Source organism: Uloborus diversus, chromosome 1 (assembly GCF_026930045.1).
Source record: "Uloborus diversus isolate 005 chromosome 1, Udiv.v.3.1, whole genome shotgun sequence".
Lineage (NCBI taxonomy): Eukaryota > Metazoa > Arthropoda > Arachnida > Araneae > Uloboridae > Uloborus > Uloborus diversus.
Genome location: NC_072731.1, coordinates 117,859,625 through 117,881,181, shown reverse-complemented (window position 1 = coordinate 117,881,181; position 21,557 = coordinate 117,859,625). Strand labels below are relative to the sequence as shown.

The following is a 21,557-nucleotide window of genomic DNA, read 5'->3' as shown; positions in this document are numbered from 1 at the left end:
GTATTATTCGCTGTCGCCTCAAAGTACACGAAGTTTTTTTTCAGACTTGAAAATTCTTTTGCTTTAAAACCAAGTTATATTCATAAATATTTTGAAAATAATTGATTGTTTTTTGCATTTCAATGCCGTTAGTTAAAAACTAAGGTTTTTTTTTTAACAAATAATAAAATCATTTAAAACTGAGTTACCTTGTGTACATAGGTAAATATTTTTATTATTTTTTTAATACAGTAAAACCTGTAGAGTTGGCCACCTTTGCAAGTTGACCGCTTTTTTTCAGGCACGGAATTAGCTTTCTTTCATCATATGAATCAACCTTTGTAAGTTGACCACTAAAGTAGTGCACCGCAAGTGGTCAACTTACACAGGTTTCACTATAGTTAAAATGCTACATTCATTCATTAAAACCTAAGTTCTTGATATGAGAATAGCGTTACATCACTTCTATACTTTCACTATCACTCGTTATTCTTGCAGCAGTAATTATACTGCTTGAATATTTAGTTCAAAATTATTTCCATACAAACTTTTTAGTCGTATCATGATTAGATCAAGAGTAGTTTTAATAATTTCTTAAAATTCTTATGCTACCTGGTTACTGGAAGTAAAATATGTTTTGTTTTCCATAATATTTTCCTGTAGACAGGGTTGGCAAGTTTTTGCCGGGGGAGGAAAAAACCATGGAAAAAACCACGGTTTTTACCGCCTGGCAAAAATAGGTTTTTTTCCAGTTTTTGCCAAAGTGGCAAAAATAGATTTTGTGTTAACAACTTACGGACAGTTTTTTTTCCTTTTATATAAAAGTAAATGCATGAAAAGATTTTGATAAAATTTTAATTAAACTATTTCTATAGTTAAAAAAAATAATAAGGTTTAACTTACTTTTAAAGTTATGGAGCATTTTTACTTCTAAATTTTTAAACATTAACATAAAATTTCAGTTTGTAATATCTAAGACAAATAATTAACTTACAATGAAAATATAATTAGCTTGTTTATTATAGCATTTTTTACAGAATATAAATATCTATATAAAGTATACTTAATCAAGATACAACTATAAAATAAAAGAAATAAAAGTAATTAAAAAGCAAAATACACATTTCTTTTGAAATATCACTTAAATCATCATAGTCTATACCATCTTCATCAAACCTATTTGTTGTTTAAGCATGGCATAGCAAAAAACTAGTTTCGTGAGAGAAGCAACTGACTAACGGTTTCGTATTTTTGATTGTATAAAAGGAAAATTTGAGAAATATCTCTCTATTGCAGCAGAATTTGCAGGACACATTTGAAGAGTTGCGACTAGTGTGCAGAAATCTTTAGGTACTGTACTGCATGTAAATGCATTATTTCTTTAGTGAGGAAAAGTTAATATTTTTCTATATTCAAGTAAATATTCTGTTATTAATTAAATAGCTTAAAAATCTTAGTTGGATGAAAAAAAAAGTGATCAATTAAATATATGTATGTATATATATATATATATATATATATATATGTATATATATATATATATATATATCTTACTAATATTATATATGCGAAAGTTTGTCTGTATGGATGTATGGATGTATGGGTGTTTGTTACTCTTTCACGCAAAAACTACTGAACGGATTTTGATGAAACTTTACAACAATATGGCTTATGCAGCAGAATAACACATAGGGTAGTTTTCGTCCCATTATGGGGGGCAAAACCCCCTTAGGGGGGCAATAAAACACAATTTTTGTATAAATTCTCTAATATTGGGATGAAAAAATACTTGCACATATTTACATTATATGTCCATCAAAAGCTCTGATTTTTCTGCTGAAGGATGGCACCTGTTCGAAATTTCTAAGTAGAATAAAAAACGAGTTATGAGCTTTTTAGATCCATGTTCGAAGGCTTTCCTCAACTCAATACAGTATTTAGTGTATCATCTCAACTCCCTGTCGATAGCGACAATTGTTGTATTATCGACTTTCTTTGCTTTTCGTGATTGTTCAAGGCTTTTCTCAAGTCAAATCTTGAAGTAAGATTTTTGCACAAGATTGGCAAATAATACATGATTTGGCTGATGATTTTCCATTTAAACGGAACTTTAATGTAATTAATGGTTTTTATTATTATTTATTGCTGATTGAACACTTACTCATTATCCAAACAACCAGCAGATCCCCAAAATTTTTGCAGAAAGATTTCCGTAGCTGATGCATTTGGCAGTTTTTTCAATGTTGCTGTTTTTGAAGCCGAAGACTATGTCATAATGTTTCTCAGCTTTCACCATGTAAACAAAATATCGCCAATCAAAGAATTTTCAAAAGACTTTTTTTACTGTGTTAAATAATCCAGCAACTATAAATTAGGCAAATCCATAAACAGCACAAAAACTTCCATTAATTTTCCTTTTTGCACAACAATCACCAAATTGTATTACTTATTTTGGTAACATTTCGGATGAAACTGTTGAGCGCCATTTTATGGTGACCAAAAATATCTCAGTATCTGGCGACGATATCTCTGTAACGAAAATTAATATCATATCGTTTTACAAAGTAAGGAAAGAATGGGGGAGCATCATCGAAGGTAACCCCGAAACGACTTTCGCAAATTCGGTAAAATCGCACCAAGAGCCACAATGATTGAAATTTCCCGAAATAACTAAAGCAAGTATAAGGGGATTACGAGCGCAGCTACTTTTCTTTAATCACTTCGTACTTCATTAGCCATACAGAGAAGGTTTTAGACTCCATGTTAAAAAAAAAGTATCAACAGATTAATCTTTTTAAATATGAGGAGATTAATTTCATGTTTTTTAAATTTGTATATGCTTAAATATAGTGCTTTCGTTTCTAAATCAATACTACTTTGTTCTTTATACTTATTGCTATTTTAGTTTTATGGGTAAGGAAGAAACTGGATTTTTAATCACGTCAAAAAGATGTGTTTTAAATTCTTTCACTTAAAACAGAAAACAAAAGCAAGTAACGATTTTTTCTAATAATTATTACAGACCCAGGCAACGCCGGGTATTTATGCTAGTATATATATATATATATATATATATATATATATATATATATATATATATATATATATATATATATATATATATATATATATATATATATATATAATTAGAATTCAATCTTTTTATTAATTTACTAAGCTTAAGTAAGCATTCTTTGTTTTAGCATTGAAGGAATTGGCTCATTCTGAAAAAAATTGTTTTAGCAAACATTTAAAATCTTAGGTTTTGCAATCCGAACATTTCTTTTTTATTTGTTTTTCACCTTATAAGTAACATGGTGAGACATAATTAAAATATTAAAGTGCATTATTTATATTATGTTGTCACTATTTCTTAAATAACAATATAATGCTACTTTATTTGCAATTAGGTTTTTGCCGTTTTTTCCATTTTTGCCGTTTTTTCCCATTTTTGCCATGGTTTTTTCCACTGTCCCGGCAAAAACACCAACCCTGCCTGTAGATAATTTAATATACTATTTTTACAAAAAAAGGAGCATCTTTTCAAAATATTTTTTTAATAAACAGCTTAAAACGTTTTAAACATTGCATTTTATTTAATATGCGATGGTTTTTAGAAGCAACGTAAAGAAAGGAAACCATTGTCATTGGTAACGTTTATTGGGGAAATTTGATGAACTTAATCAGGGAAACCAGGAGGAAAAAAGTCAAGTAAATTTTTTCCACAGTTCCTGTCGCCATCCTGTGAAAATAAAAACCTGAATCAACCCTTGGTATGAAACTGTCGAAAACTGGGGAAAAAAGGGGGGGGGTTCATTTCTAAAAATTTGCATGTGATAGGGGAAAACGGTGCTCGTATATGGTTTTATGTATCATTTTCATGTGTGTCAGCAAGAACATCATAGATTTTTTTTTACTGCGCAGTGTTTTCCTTATTCTCAGTGTTTACCTCATTCCCATGATTTAGTTGGGTAGGGGGGGTGGGTTGCTTTTAAAAACAGTGCTGTTGCATATATGTGGACGTGGTTTTGGCTGTTTTCTGATAAAATTTGTCTTTAGTACACACCTTTTGCCCCATACCCTCCCCTGGAAAAATTCGAAATGATGGGCCTGATTCAAAAGATGTCAATAATAATTTCTGAAGATCTTTCCGTATTAAAATGGAAATATTTGTTTTTGTATGCCTTTTTGAGTGTTATCCTTTTAAGAACTGTTCTGTATAAATCCTCTGCTTGCAAATAGTAACAAAAATTAAATGTGGACAAGGGCAGGCTGTTTCCAGAAAGAAGCTCCAGCCTTGACTTTCAAAGGGCACGTAAGTTCAAAGACGCAATCCCCCTCCTCCCCCAAAGGCACACAGGTTCAAGGCCTCAATAAAAAAAAAAAAAAAACGTTCGTGGGCATAAAGAAAAAAAGGGTGCAAAACACTGAAGGCACACAGGTAGGAGGTCAGGCCGATAGGCCAGTCCAGTCCAGAATGTGGGCCGACTGGGTCAAAAAGATGCTAATGTTTAAGAAGACATCTTTTAGCACTCATACAATAATATAAGCAACGCCCTTTCTTTGTACTTTACTTACGACGTGTATATGTGTCACATTACTATTAAGTGTTTGATATTATAATTAAACATAAAAAAAAAATTATAAAGTTAAGTGATGAACTCTTATTAATTTTTCTTTTCAATGTTTTGTTTCAGATCGAGAAGACCAGTCCATTCTTTGCACGTAAGTTTATTTCCATTATGAGATTTTTTTTTCCTACATGGAAATTTTATTTAGTTCTCTTCTCGATATGTATAAGAATGTATCCTACTAAAATCTGTGCAGATCTATCTGTCACATCGTCTTCCCAAGAAGTTCTTCCCAGTTCCAAATTCTATTATCAAATTTTTCACCAGTTTCTTTTGTCCTCTCTTCAAGTATAAGTAATCACTAGGCCTGGGAGATATACTGTCATACATCGATGTATATCTACTATGGCGATAACGATGTTTAGATTTCTATCCCTCCGATATATCATTTGAAAAGAAAATACGAGACTTAATTACGGAGAAATTAAAATATTGACTTAAAAATACATAATCTTTCATAGCTCTGTGTGATGGGTGAGTGCTTGAAATTTCAAGATATTATCTGCATTCTTCAAACAGTTATTTAAAATTTAATTTTGAATTATAGTAAAAGGGAAAAATTAACAAGACTGCCAAAGGTAAATGTGGGCCCCTTTGTAAATTTGGTGTTTGGACCCTCTCCCCCTATAAAGTTTTAAAAACTTATACTACTGCGATTCAGAGCGGGGCCTTTCCAAGAACCGTGCCCCTAGTTTCTGACAAAGCTGACATGACCTCTTGTGGGCCTCTAAAAGTGAATGTGTATTGGTTAAGAAAGCATCTTAATGTAACAATTTAAAATTAACTAATTGAGGTATCAACACGATTCATAGTTCGAATTAAACATAAACCATTGATATTGTGCTGAATAAAAGGTTTAAGAAAAATACTGAACAAAAATATTTTTATTTAAAGAAAAATGAAAAACGAAAAAATCCTAATGAGATTACTTTTGTAGCACATTTATCTCACTAGATGGAGCGCAACTTATCTTTTTCAGTTCTGAACGAATATAACTTTAATTCCGAAATTAAGAGGAAAAATATTCCCTTCATAACACACGGCACACCATTCAAACAGTGATAAATCTCACTATCGCTGCAGCTCCGAACTGGAAACTGAAACTTCCTAATTTCTCTTGTGGGAATTGTAAAATATTTTGATGCATGCTCATAAATAGGGTTTTTATGTAAGTACACGCATAAACCGTGTAAGTACGTGACCACGTAAGTACTGCGTTTTACATACTTCGGTAGGTTCATTGCAGATCTTTTGTTTGGTTTTTTTTGGCTTCAGTTTAAGAGTCATCATCAAATACCAGAATTGGAAAAGTGAAGAATTTTTTGTATTTGTTTTTCTTTTAAATTGCTTGTGAAATGATAACATTGATGATATAATTAATTTTCACCTAATGATATGGATTCTGGGTTGTATCTGCTGAAGAAAAATTAATTGCATTTATAAAATCAATATTAAAAAATGTGTGTATCGTTAAAAAACAATAGTTTTAAATGTATTAAAAATTATAATTAACCAAATAAAGATTTTACTAATGCAAATTCAGTTGACGTCAGATTTTTGCCAAATATAGCAGTGAGCTCTTTTGATGCTCAAGATTTCACATTGGGCAGTTTTTTCCTTCCCAATGGGGTTTGTGGGGATCACCTTGGGGATTTCGTCAGAAAATCCAGAATGATAACAAAAAATCCAATGATGTCTAAATTTAAATTTCAACTCATAAAATTGTGCTTTCTACACATTGATAGGAAATGTTTATGCTATATTTTTTCCTTCTTTTTAAAACCTGATCGTTAAACATTTGTCACTAGACAAAACTTTTATTTTCGAGGTAAACTGTGCAACACCGGGTAGTGTAGCTAGTGACATATAAATTAAAGGGTATATTTCATGCTTTTGCATGCTTAATAGGTGTATGGTTTGACAGTTTCCAAAATGCATACCTCCATTCTTTAAAGGTTTATAATTAGTATTTTACTTAATGTTGCTCAACTAAGAAGGAAAAAGTCTCAAAGCAAGAGCTATTAAATGACTAAATATAGACTATTTTAGACATAAATACGAAATATAGTTCAAAGTACGTATATTCAAATTATTGAAACTGTTTAAATTGAAAGATTCAAACAAAATATTGAATTAAATATTTAAAACTTTTCTGTTGCAAAACACTTTTGTCATGCATTGAGCTATACCATTTGCACGCCCTCTCCCCCCCCCCCTCCAGGAAAGTTTTGAATTAGAGAAACAATTATATTTATTACTAGCTTTTACCCGCTGCTTCGCTAACGATGTAGTTTTTTTTTGATCGATTCAAGTTAATGGTCAACACAGGGAGAGGTCAAATAGTTACCAAAAAATGGTTTCCCCCCAATTTTGCAGACATTTAAAATGGCCTTCTCCCTTTAATATATCAAAAGATATGATGGAAACTGAAAATCAAGGGAGGGGGGAGGGGGGTTAATGAAATGTTGGCAAAACTGAGAAGACACCCAAAAAATCACGCAACATAAATCAGGAAAACGTTCAGGAGTTGTAAAGAAGCTAGTTTGGGTAAATCTCAAAAATTCCAATTCGAGTGAGGTCAACAATTCTTAAATAAAGTCAACCATTTCCTTTGTAATCCCCATCCTCGTCAAATGGTATCCAACGCTACACCTGCTATCTAAATAATTGTATAGCTTCTTACCGGAGAAACCGTCCCAAAATAGGGTCAGCAGTCACTACAAATCCAGATTATAATAATGTCCCTTTAGAGTGAGAACATCAAACCTTTAAAATCTCCCACAGCTGTTTCTTAACAACGTAAACACTCCTGATTAAAATACCAAAAAAGTTAGAGTAAAAATACCATTAAAATCAGAGTAAGCAATTTTTTTTTAAAAGTTCCCATGTAAATGAGGACGATCACTTCGGAAAGAGAAACATTCCCTAAAGTCTCTATTAGAATGGTGATATCAGCGTTTTCAAATAACATCTCCCTCTGAAGATCTCCTTCATGATTAATTCCAAAAAATTTCATCAGTACAGGTCCGATAGCATAAAAAACAAATTAAAAAAAAGAAAGAAAGAAAAAACAATACTCTCTATTGTTGCTATTAAAGTAGGAATATTAATTCCACGAAATCTTAATTATGACCATTAATCCTTAAAAAACACGCACAAAGAAAAAATAAAATTAAAAGTTTCATTAAAATTTAAAAAAAATCGCCAATGTACTAACGTAGTTGCGTGGTGATTCTGGAGAAATAAAATTTGTTTGGTGGATTAATTTACATTTTAATAGCAGTTTTAATGTTTTATGAGCTTGTTGTTTCACTAATTTGGTGGATTAATTTAAACTGCAATACACTATACGTAGTATTTAATGATATTTTTACCAAAATTAGTTTGGCGAAGTTTTTACATTTTAATGCAAATTTTGTAATGGCTATAGCGCCAAGATTTTTGAACACTTGTCCCGACCGTGTTATCATAACTCTGCCTATTGAATAAGTTTTTAAAATATCATTTTGTTTTTTTTGCTATTAAATTCATTTTCTTCAACGAATGCAATCTAATTCATTATCTATTTTTGCAATTAAAAGCAGCGTAAAATTGTGTGTTACCAATCCATTATTTATCGGAAAAAGGACCACAGTGCCATACATTGGCCAGAGACTTGCCAAGTTTATAAAACTGCATAAATTGTTTGCTTAATCTACATTTATAAGACATGAATTTTAATTCCGAGCAGAAGATGCTACAAAGAAAATGTTTTGCATGTATTTGGCCTTTCCTGGTAAAAAATAATTATTTTTTCGACGGTATTGGGGGTAGGTGGGCAGACTCTATTTAATAATTTTCTTTATTTAATTACCAGATTGTTGTACATAGCAAAAATACCTGGCGTTGCCTGGGTGTGTAATAATTATGAGAAACAATATATAGTTACTTTTATTCCTTTTCTTATGTAACTGAAGTAACTCGAAACACACCGCTTTGATGTGATTAAAAATAGAGCTTTTTCTTTACCTGTAAAAGTAAAATGGCAATAAATACAAAGGACAAAATAGCACTCCTTTTAGAAACGAAAAAACGACATCTAAGAATATACAAATTTGAGGAATTTCCAAAATATGAATTTAAACTTCACTTGTTTAAAACGATTGCTACCTTTTTTTTTTGAACATATTCTAAAATCGTATCTATATTGCTATTGAAGTACAAACTATTAAAAATTTTAGCCGCTCATAATCCTTTACTGCAATGTAAAATGTTACGAAATTAATTTGCGGTAATGGTTTTGAGATACCTTGGATAAATCTCCCCCTCCCTACTTTGTAAAACTGTGTGTTACTAATTTTATCAAAGAGATATTGTTGCCAAATACTGAGATACTTCTGGTGACCATGAAATGATGCTATGTTTCCAAAATAAGTAGTAAAGTTTGGCCACTGTGTTTGAAATTATGTGCAAACTTGTGCTGTTCATGTATTTTTACATGTTAATAAATGATATGAAGAAGGAAATAGGGATATTTTGGTTACATGGGGAAAACCGAGAAACAGTATTCGCATAGTTTTTAGCTTCAAAAACTGACAATTGAAAAAATTGCCACATGTCTTAGCTATTGAAATGATTCCACAAAAAAAGTTTGGCGATATTCCTGCTAGTCGATCAAGCACCCAGTCAACACAAATAAATAAATAAATAAAAAAAAACATTAATTGCCCGAAAGTTGCGTAAAGCTGGAAAACAATCAGCCAAATCCATATATTATTTGCCTATCTTGTGCAAAAAATCTTACTTTAAAGTTTCACTTTGAAATTTGAGAAAAGCCTTGAACAGTCTGACGAAAAGCAAAAATAGTCAACAATACAACAATTGTTGCTATCGACAGGGAGTTGAGATGATACCCTAAATACTATATTGTGTTGAGGAAAGCCTTCGAACATGGAACTAAAAAGTTCATAACTCATTTTTTATTCTACTTAGGAATTTCAAACAGGTGCCATCTTCAGCAGAAAAATCAGAGCTTCGATGGACATACCATGTTAATATGTGCAAGTATTTTTTCATCCTCATATTAGAGAATTTATAAGAAAATTGGGTTTTATCGCCCCACTAGAAGGTTTTGCCCCCCATAACGGGGTGAAAAGTATCCTATGTGTTATTCTGATGCATAAACTATATTATTGTGAAGTTTCATCAAAATCCATTCAGTAATTTTTGTGGGAAAGAATAACAAACATGCATACATCCATACAGACAAACTTTTGCATATATAATAATAGTAAAATATTTGGAAATGTTTTGTTTTTCGATATAATATGCCCTGAACTATATCCTTTGCACCTTCCCCCCTCTTGAAAAATTTTGAATTCTTTCTTGAATATCTCGATATATCGAAAATATCGATATTTGGAGAGTGATGTATCGCAGTATTAAAATTCTGATATCGCCCAGTCTTAGTAATCACTTGTTACTCCTCCCTTTCTGTTTTCTGTCCATCACAAGTGGTAAAAAACTTTTCAATCTTCTCCACATGCCTTTGTATTCTTTTTCAGATCCCAATAGTTAATTTTTCCTTTGTAACCCAATGGAATTAAATAACTCTCTCTAGGTCAGCAGTCACGTACTGTAGACCAGAGAGCGTCTAAAGCTGGACCAGCAAAAATGTTTTGTATAAAGTACACATATTATTTTTAAATATTTTCTTGTAGGAAACAATATCTCAATGTGCTACTTTTATCACTTGCTCTAGTATTTTAGATGTGATTGTATGACTGATTAAAGTTTTTATATGAGGTTTTTCTTTTTCTGGACCGTGATAAAATTTTTTAAAAGCATTCGGACCCCACCTATAATTACAGGGCTTGATTTAAAATTGTTAGCCTACAAATTAGCCAATTTTTTAAAAAAACTGCCAAATTCCAAGATCCTTAGCTAAAGACTTCTTAAAATTTAATAATTTTTAATTGAATTTTATTTTTTTAGGAAACTTTAATGAAAAACTAAGGAATGATTTTATAAAATATACAATGAGGTCGCTTATATTCAAATATGCAGCATGCACTTAAATTTAATAAACACTTAATAACAATGCATTAGAAAGAGCTCTCAATTTTTTTTGTTTTTTATTGTTGGAGAATTTCTAATAAATCTTAAGGATTGAGAGGACAACCTTTATTTTATCGTTTGTGGAAATATCTGAGTCATTTCGGTTTGTCAATACTTTTGCCTTATCGGAGTTCGTCCTTTACTCTAGATCTTTGTCCCCTGTATCTATATTGAATAAGACTGAATTTCAACTATAGTTATCTACTTTATAATAAACCAGATATGAGCTTTATAAGTTATGCATAATTGCGAAAAAAAAGTTCCTGACAAAATCAGGGAAAATCTGGAAAGTGTGGGGAGTTAAAGGTTGATCTGGAACCTTTTAGAAACCCTTTTGGAAAGAAATTTTACAACATTATGGTTAATGAGCTCTGTTATAAGCAGGGTTGGCTTTCTGCCGGCAGAAAAGTTTTTGCCGTGCCAGTGGCAGAAACTGGTTATAACCGGTAAAAACCGGCAGAAACTGGTAAAAACCGGCAAAAACTTAAAAGCTTCTTTAATAACTAAAGTAATTATTAAATGATATTTGTTTAGGTCAACTAAGAAATTAAACTTTATTTCATAATTTAAAAAAAATAAAATCCTATGCTAGTGCCCTTAATTTAGTTCAGAAAGGGAACTTTTCAATTGCAGATGCCCGAAAAATTTGGATTAATATTAGAAAGGACGAGAAATAATTCGGGTGCTCAGGAAAGAGGAGTGACATACAGAATTAAACAGGCATTACTGATTGTAATTTGAATGCTTATGTAAGCTTCATCTAAATTGCTTGTGATTGAAATTATCGTGTGCTTCAAGAAGAAAGTGCCCGAATTTTACTTGCCAATATTATTGTACGATATTTTGCCCTTATGTCATAGCTTTGCAAAATAAATTGACCCTATTTCTCGAAACTTATTTTTCCAGTCAAATTTGTACCATTTTTATAGTTACTGCATGGTAGACCAGTTTAGAAAAATATGCACTAGATGAAAGTTTCACAAACATTGCTTGTTCCTTGGTGCATTGCCTCCTAGCTCTTCTGTAGCAAGACTATTCTAAAATTTCTTATTTGTGCACGTTAAATTGAGAAACTGTTTAGATTATAGAAAACACCTTTTCTAAGAGCCAACAGCACAGTTAAGACAATGTCACATTTAAGCTTTAACTGAGAAGATATTGTAATTAAAGTATGCTTTGGGGTTTACAACTAATTATGTTTTTCCATGCATTTTCTATTGTATGTCAGTAATTATTTTTTTGTCATTTTGTGAGTTTTTGCCAGTTTCCCACAAATGTGGCAGAAAGTGGTTTTTGCCATGCCGGTTTTAACCGGTTTCTACCAGTGGTTTTAACCGCTTCGGCAGAAACTTGCCATGGTTATAAAAAAAAGTAAGGCGGAGTAGGAGCCAATAATGTTTATGTCCCAGACTTTTGAAAACTTTGCTTGTAAGCTATGATTGTTACCCATTATAGTGATTTTGGTATTAATCCTTTCTTAATATTTAGTCTGTTTATCTCCTTGTGTTAAAATTTCTAGTTTGCTCAATTTTTTCTTCTTCTGAATTTCTTGTTTCTTGTCAGTCACCATTAAATAATTATATTTTGATGATGACAAGATTATATTTATTAAATAGTATGAATTTCAATAGGCTCTTATCCAGTATTTATCATTAAAAATGAGTATTGCTTTTTGCTTAACTTTTAATTTTACACTGTTTTTCAAAATTACTCAACTTCTTTTCAGTGGGGAGTCTGGTGCTGGTAAAACAGAAAACACAAAAAAAGTCATTCAGTACTTAGCATATGTTGCATCATCTAAGCCAAGGTCATCATCAGCTCATCATTCTGTAAGTCTTGATTCAATTTCATTAAGAAAATTTAGTAGATATTAGGGCACAAGAGATTGCTTTGTCAAGTTATCAAACTTTACTGTTGATATCTGTATTGGCTGAAAATGCCTAGTTAGTAGGAAGTATATTACAGTTAAAATTATCCTAGAGCATTTCTTTTTCTCAAAATTTGTTTGCTATGTGATTTTTTCTAATGTGATGACATGTTTTAAAAAAACATACATTTAATATTGAGATATTTAAATTATAGTAAAGCTTGGGAGCAACTATTTTCTGTTCTAAAAAAGTAGAAGTAAAAGTAAAAGAGGTGATGGTTTTTTAAGCTGTGTAACATTGTTTTGCATAAAAAATCTAATATGAAAATTAAGCTTATTAGTAAAAATTATTAAGTTTTGTGCTTTTATTTATTGAATTCTCCCCAGAGGGAATGGGAAATTTTAAATAGAAAAGTTTTAAAAAGCATCACAAAATTTTGAATTGTTTCATTAAAAAAAATACATAAATGAAAAAAAAAACTTTTTTTTGTAGGTTATTTCAGTTTCTAATGTCAGCTCAGAAAAAAAGAGCATTTTTATTAACATCTTGTATGTTCTCTGCTTTTACTTAACAAGGTCTTTTGGTCATTCAAAGTTTGCTGAACTGTCATCCTTCCAAATTTGAATTATAGTGCCTCCCTGAAAAGTATATAGCTCCTTTATTCAAAATATTGGAAGAATTTTTGTTACTATTTAATGAGAGGGTTGCCTAGTTTCTTCTTCAGGTCTCTTAGTATAAAATTAATTGATTTGGAGGAAAATTTGTTTTCCCGAATAGTTGTTGTTGGCAGCAGAGGTGGTCAGTGACGTGAAATTTCTAAATGACCAATGGTCACCCATAGATATTGTTACAGATTTTTAATAGTAATTATTTTTTTTGTTTATACATACTCAATTTGTTGTAATCAGGCTAAATTTGGCTTTATTTCCATTGATTTTCATTTAAAATTATCTTAGGTCTTGAAACTTTTCTTGTTCAGCTTAGCCTATCATGCACCATTTTACATTGTGTGAATGGCATTGGTGAGAAATTTAAGAGATATTGCCGAGTTGGCATCACTTTTCGTCAACTTATTTTTTGGCGCCAACTTCGTCAAGAAATCACCAAATGTCTGCATTTCAAACCTAATGTGTATATAGGATCTCCAACTTATAAATGTAACTTAATTAAATTAACCCTTGAATGTGCTTTGCTCTGTATGCTGTTAGAGCTGTGATTTTTATCTAAGTGTTTTTTCGTATTTGGATTTAAGTATGAACTTTACTGGTTGAGTTTAAGGTGTTTGATGACATTGCTACAGTTAATTTAGCAATTTTTACCGATTTAGTTGTACCTATTTGTAAATAAATATCCTATGCTTTCTCAAGAAATGTGTCATCCTTTAAAGAATTTCTTGAAATGTGTTGAAACAATATTTTAAATCTGAAATTTATTCAACTTGCTCTAGCTTTAGAGTTTAATGTCAGATAATTTCTCAGTTAAGTCACTACTGCACTAGCACAACCAGAGTCTGATCAAGACAGAATGAAGTCCAGCTCCTAGCTCTTGCCAAAATTTCAAAATTTGGCACCCCTTTTTATAAGAAAATCTGCACCCTTTCAAAGCAGTTGTTTAAAAAAGAATAAAATAACAATAATAAAGGAAAAAAGAAACAAAATTACCCTATTTTGGTGCCCAGGTCAGCAGACCCTCAGGACCTCTTGTTAATCAGGCCCTAAGCACAGCCAAATAGTTTCCTGTTTGATTTTATTTGTCATAACCTTTCTCTATGTGAATATTTGTTATCATACTAGTATTTGTGTGCAATATTGCTTAAAACCAAGGTTACTGTTATGGGATTATCCTCCTATGTTAATATTAATTCATCACTGGGCCATCCACAAATGATGTCACTCTGAAGGTAGAAGGTGATTTGTTACTTTGTGATGATTTGTGCCAAGGGGGAGAGATAAAGTTACAATATGTGTGTCATCATGCATTGGGAGGCTATGGGGAGAGGGGGGTGACCCCTTACCCTTTCCTCCATTCCCTAGGGGGAGAGGATAACACAGAGTGTGACACTTTGTGACATTGAGGGGAGAGAGTTCAATTTTTGTGGAAAAAAGTGTGACAATGGACAGCCCCTGATTATTTTATTTTTTTTTCACTGGAGAAAGCATTTTGAACTCTTTATTAGTTTGATTGGTAGAAATTTTAGTTTCATCTTTTGGATTAATGTTTATCTATTCAGTTCTGGTATAACTGAGCTGTAAATTATATCTTCAACTTTTTACCTTTTTTCGTTTGTGATTGCATAATGTTGGAAAATGAATTAAAATGATAGTAGTAATAGTTTTCATCAAAATCTGATACAATTAGTTGTCTTTTATGAACCTAAATCTAGTGTGTTGATGATGTTCAGATTTTTAATCTATACAGTATTCTTTTCTCTTCTTTCTGATCTTATCTGTCACAGAAAACTCCTGCCAGTAAATTGAAGTCATTCTGTAAATAATGTCATAATTTAATGTATAAAACCATAAAACATTTATTTCAAATCCTTTTTGATCTGATAATTTCAACATTATAATGCAATTTTTTTTTTTTTTTTTTTTTTTTTTAACATAAAAGTTAGTTTATTTGTGTTCAGCACTTTCAAATGTGTTTTATATTCAGAAGTTAAGGATTCAATTTAGTATTCTGATCTTATGTTTATGAGCAATAATCAGAACTTGATAAATTTTATAACATTTATACAGAAACAATAATAAAAAATGAAGGCATGGATATACTTGTTGGGGTTTTACAAATAGTTCACCCTTTCACTAAAAACACTAAGTGCGATTCCATGAGTTAGCTTTGTTCTATAATGTGGTGTGCAGTTATAATTATCTTTAAACATTCATTCTTTACTCTTTTAGAATGGGCCTACTCCTGCACAAATTATAGTAAGTGTCAATTTCAATCGGATTTCGCTTGCTTTATTGTGTTTTACCAGCTTTAATATGCTAATTTACTAACTGTTTTTTATTTTTTGCAAGCTGTTACCTTCTGGGGTATGTATTTGTTGGAAGAATTTTTTCCTTATTGAAAATATTTATTCTCTTTGCTTGTGTAGTTCAAACAGGACTGCGCAGTCGGAACAAAAATGGCTGACTCAGACTCCGGGATTTTGAAACGTGGCTTTTTTTATTATTTTTTATTATTTCAAATCACCCCCCCCTCTTAAGGGAAGGGGGGAAACCATTAAACAGAGATTGACATATAAGTTCCTTTTAATGAAATTTTCGCTTTTATTTTACTGTAAATTTAAGATGCATACAACGTTAGAAATTCAATTTGAAAATCAAATTATCCAATAGTTGTGATTTCTAAAGTAATATTACTTAAGAATCCCGTTTCAAAAAAGAAAAAAAGAAAAGGATTAATTTGCTCCCCTTTATTGTTTAACAAATAGATGTTGGTCAAATCTTGTGCTTTAAATTTTTGAAAGCACAGAGAAGAGTGAGAGAAATAGGTTTGGGAGAAAAAAAATTTTTTGCTAAGTCAAAAAACTTTTCTTGAGAGGGGGCGGTCCCCCTCCTCTCGAGTGACACCTTAACTTAATTTCAGAGTTTATAAAAAATGAAATAATTTAATTCTGAAAAATTTCCACAATAATAATTCTTAAATTTCATCTTTAAAATTTCAACAAAAATATTGCACTATACTGCAGAGAAAGGTTAGGTGCATGTATGTCTGGGGCAAATTTTACACAAAATGCGGAGGGTAAACAGTTTTGTACGAATAGCTTTTACCTTTCCAACATTTCTTGGTTTAATTTTTAATTTTATTAGCAGCTTCAGAATTAACCTTAATATGAAGATTTTAGGATTAATTACCATTGTTGAGTGTGTAACCAATAAATCATGTAGTAATTTTATTTTGTTCTTTTCAGTGATAACCAAGCTTTCTTAGATACAGTCTTTAGATTAAAAAAAAAAAAACATTTATATCTTATCAGATCTTTTGGATTTGCGCTTTCTTGCTAATACTTTTTTGAATTGACCAAGCACCCTCAGAAGTTTCCCAACTTGCTCAAGCGATACATACATTCCTTTTACTATTTTATAACTGAGATCAAGGTAAAAAAGATTTTATTATTTTTATTTGAAAGTGATTACCTAGAAAATGTTAGGCAACAAAGCTGTTTGCTGACAGTTGCTATCAGTTAAATAAAGTTAGAAAATAAGCAAACTAGGAGACAGCGTAGGTAGCTGGTAGCTGTCACAGAAAGTTTGGTAAACAATCAAACCAGCTGGTTGCCACAATGAGTTTTTTTCTTATTAGTAGGCCTTTATACATGTAATCAAATTAATTGATAGTCAGTTAAAAAATGCAAGTAGAGTCAGTGAAAATTAAAGAAAAAAAAAACCCGGAATCAGAGTCGGCATGTTTTCGAATGACTCTGACACCATTACCCCAAAATCAGGACTCTGACTCTTTGACTCCGACTCCACAGCCCGAGTTCAAGTCCAATCTCATTATACTTATTTGGATTGGACTTGGATAACATAGGCAAGCACTTAACTACTTGCAAGTTTTTGAACTTTAAGCCAGTTTCATTATTATTGCATGAAATCAGATAATGTGCACCTTAGTTTTTCTGCTTATATATATTTTTTTGGTGTGCAATTTTCAAATTAATAGTGTTTTCATTTAAATTGTAATGCCTTAATAATCACAATTGGAGCCAGAGTTGGAAAGTAGGTCATGGCCATCTAGCTTTATGTTTTATTCCCCGAAATGTTTTACTTAGGCGTAAGTTTGAAATTAAGCCCAGATACCAACTGTTATCTTTTAAAGTAATTACTGTATAACCCTGATTTAACAATTATCAAGGAACTGAAAAAAGTTATTGTTGAATCAAGGAGCATGGACCATGGACATTCAATGCAATCAAATCCAGACCAGTGAAATGCATTATTAAATTGAGCAAATCCTTAAATCGGGTATCGTTAAATCGAAGTTATAGTGTATATAACTCCTTAAAAGTGGCTCAAATATCAAAGCTTAGCAGGGAAAATTATTAATATGTAAAAGAATGATTATTGATATTAATTAGAATTAAATCATCTAGAAAATTTAGTTTTACTTTACTGTATGCATAGTTACAGATATGTAAATTTTCATCAGCACTCAACAAAATAAAAAGCGAAAAGTAGTGGTTTTTTTTACATATTCCATTATTTTAGATTTTTGTTATTTTTATGTCGTGTTTTATAAATTTTGCCCTTACTTTAAAAAATATATTCAAAATTTTCTTTCAATGTTTTATAAATCGTTACATTTTCGTCATTTGTTTTTGCTGAAATGAGAACTAAATTGCAAAAATGTTTCTATTTAGGAGATAAATGTCTCCTTGAAAAAATATCCATTTAGGGATAATGTATTGGATTAATGTATCATTGTTAAGACAAAAAATGAATCAAAAAATATGGAATGATTACTGTGCAGGAAATCTCTTTTTTACTTATGTATTTCTATACTAGTTGCATGAACCTTTGAGAAATTTTTCATGCATGCATATTAATATTCTCTTATAATGCTTATAACAGGACTTTTGGATGCTAGAGTTAGTTTATTCTCACTACTCTCTTTAACAACCCAACTCGTTTTCTTTTCACTAAGAAATGCTTACTTGGCTGTAGTGTGTCCGTGTGTTTAAGCTATGTCTCACAACTTTTGTCGTTTTTAAACTTCTTAAATAAATGTTGTGATGATTTCTTCTATTTATTTAGGGAGAGCTAGAACAGCAATTGTTGCAAGCAAATCCAATCTTAGAAGCTTTTGGAAATGCCAAAACTGTTAAAAATGATAATTCATCTCGTTTTGTAAGTATTTTAAGTTAGTAGATCTTTGTTTAATGTTTCTCGCTTCGCTTTTCTGTGTGTTAATTTTATTTCATTTTCTTTTTAGTAGTGTTTCATATTCTTGATTTTCTCGTGCACTTTTGATCATTGCACGCTGAGTGCACTTTTGATCATTGATTTTTTTTTTTTTTTTGTAATTATAGACTAAACTATATGAAATATATTAAGGATTTAATATTTGGTTATTTTCTAAGATATTTCAGAAAAAATTAACACATAAAATAAGTCGATTTTATTATTGAAAGATGAAAGTTTTTTAATATTAGATTAAAGTAATTGTGGCTAAAACCGAATTCTCTTTCTGCTAGGGAATAAGAAATATGGTAAAGCATCTACTATTTAGCACGATTGGTTACTGTTGTCAAATTATGAATCAGGAAAGAAATTAATTATCAATTTAAGCAAAATTGCAGATAAACATAAACTACATTAGTCATTTACTATATTATTTAGCTTTTAGAGTCATTTGTTTTGAATAAGTAATTGTACTAAATGCAAATAAATTTTGGATGTTAAATTAAAATGTATTTTAATTTCACAAAAGACACGAAATAGAAAATCATTTTCAACTCTAAATTAGCATAAAGTAACAACACAATGCAGTAAAGAAAAATTTCTTCAAATATTGCTTTGAACTTTGATGGGATATTCAGTATTTGGTATTCAACAAAATAGAGGAGGGGAGGGAGGGGCACCCAGTGCTTCTCTACAGAGTGATGTAGGTGGAAAGTTTTTGATTATCCTGGTCTTGGTTGTTATGATTAGTATTTGGGTAACAGCAGAACACTTTCTGTTGTTTTAAGCATGGGAAATATATTTGTAGAAATTTTTATTTATTGAGCGTTACACAAAAGCATTTAACAATGTTGTATGTGGTGCTAAGATTTTTAAGCCAAACAATTGTCATTTTGCTGTGCTCTGAAACGTTAAACAAAAATTTTTTAAAACTTAATCAAAATGTTTTTTTCTTGTAGGGAAAATTCATTCGAATAAATTTTGATGCATCTGGTTTTATAGCTGGTGCTAATATTGAAACATGTATCCTTTTATATTAATATAAATGCATGGTGATTTGTTGCATAAAACTTGTAAACAACCTTGACTCAAAATAGATCTTTTAGAAAAATCCCGTGCGATTAGGCAAGCAAGTGATGAACGTTCCTTTCATATATTTTATCAGATGCTTTCTGGGACCACTGCGGAACAAAAACGTAAGGCCTAGTTTTGTTATGCTATTAAATGAATATTTTGTACTTTTTTGTATTTATTCAGTTCTATGGAGAAATATGTCTTTATTTTAGAAATCATTCTTAGGCTGATTCTTATAAAGCTCTTAACTATACTTATATTTTAAGTCATACAGTGAAACTTGTCTATGACAATACTGTCTACAACGATAAACCTGTCTATAACGATAATTTCCTTGGCACCAGCAAAATATCAGCATAAATAATCAAACTGTCTACAACGACAACCTGTCTGTAACATTATTTTTTTAGGTCCCAACAGGATCGTTGTGGATAGGTTTTACTGTGTTAACAATAATAAGAAAACAAATTCTTACTTCTATTTTTTCTATTGTGTAGAATAAAATAATTTATTTTTGATAAACTGAAATTAATCATTGTGCTGCTGTCTATACATAAATAAAATGTTGGTATTGGAAACATTCAGTTGAAATGAGTGATAATGTTGCTTTGATTACATAACAACTTAATTCCATTATTTTATTATATTTAATGTTTTTTTTAGAGGAATTCTTGTTAGAAGATGCAAAGGTATATAGGTTTCTCACATGTGGTGGACTGGCCGTACCAGGTGTGGATGATGGTCTAGAATTTAAAAATACTGTTAGTGCTATGTCCATTATGGGTCTTTCATCTGAAGATTTGTCTGGTAAGAGCCATTACAACTATTCTGAGATAGTATTAAACTATAAATTTTCAATGTATTTCTAGTGTTGCCATCAATTATTTAGTTATTGTTTATTTATCAATTTATTTTAATTTATGGTTGTTATTATCATCATTGCATATTATTTTGTAAAAATTGATTTGCACTTGTGAGTTATATTTCATGTTGTAAAAAAATTCTTATATTTTGCTTCCTTTTCTCAGCTATTTTTAGGATATTATCTGCTGTGTTGTTGTTTGGTAATATGGAATTTCAACAAGAAAGGAATGCTGACCAGGCATTTTTAAGTGAAACTACTGTAGCACAAAAAATTGGCACACTTCTAGGTTTGAAAGTGACTGATATGACGCGAGCATTTATTAGGCCCAGAATCAAAGTTGGCCGAGACTTTGTCAGTAAAGCACAAACTAAAGAACAGGTGATAATTTATCATTCTAAAAATGAATTGTTTTGTGTGATGTTTTCATTACTTAAAACTAGTACTATCACAAAACTTTCTTCTATATGTATGTTTTGAATTCTTGGCTCTAAAGTAAAATGGCAAACTACTTAGTTTTGCTATTTGTAAAAGCAGAATCAAGAATAAAATTATAAAATCATCATGAAACAGGGTGGCAACAGATCACAGAGATCAGGGAAAAATTAGGGAACTTTATCACTCTGGAAAATATCAGGGTTAAGAAAAAATAACAAAAATTCAGGGAAAATTGATTAAATGAAGAAAAAAAAATTCCTTGCAAAATGAAGTTACTTTGATTCCCTACGAATTTTCCGCCAATTATTTGTTTTAAAAAAGTAAAATTAAAGTGGTGCGATTATACAGTGGCGCATATTCGTGCATCTTTTTTCCTCAAGGCAGGCCCGGCTCCTGGGGTAGGCATGCTTAAAGTTTTCTATACCAATGCTCGCAGTATTAGGAACAAGATGGATGAATTGAAAAGCATAGTTATGGATGAGAAGTTGGATGTTATTGGAATTACAGAGACATGGGCTACCGAATCTGATGCAGAGTTATTACATATTGCTGGGTATAATTTGTTCAGACAGGATAGAGTAGGTAAAAGAGGTGGTGGGGTTTTATTTTATGTTAGAGACAATTTTATTTGCAATGAATTGGTCATAAATGATAAGCCTACTGATATTGATATGGTTTGGCTGGAGTTGATGAGCAGTAAGGG

The 21,557-nt window shown here is 30.9% G+C and overlaps 1 protein-coding gene across 1 annotated transcript in view; it reads left to right on the top strand.

Moving 5' to 3' along the window:
* The window catches only part of LOC129234556 (myosin heavy chain, non-muscle-like), a 199,433-nt gene that overhangs the window by 169,327 nt on the left and 8,549 nt on the right, over nt 1-21,557 (top strand). Inside the window, exons 3-10 of the mRNA XM_054868577.1 lie at nt 4,677-4,704; nt 12,433-12,535; nt 15,475-15,501; nt 18,334-18,426; nt 19,440-19,503; nt 19,578-19,676; nt 20,218-20,361; nt 20,583-20,774. Coding sequence (XP_054724552.1) covers nt 4,677-4,704; nt 12,433-12,535; nt 15,475-15,501; nt 18,334-18,426; nt 19,440-19,503; nt 19,578-19,676; nt 20,218-20,361; nt 20,583-20,774 — 750 coding nt within the window. The remainder of the gene's footprint in view (nt 1-4,676; nt 4,705-12,432; nt 12,536-15,474; nt 15,502-18,333; nt 18,427-19,439; nt 19,504-19,577; nt 19,677-20,217; nt 20,362-20,582; nt 20,775-21,557) is intronic.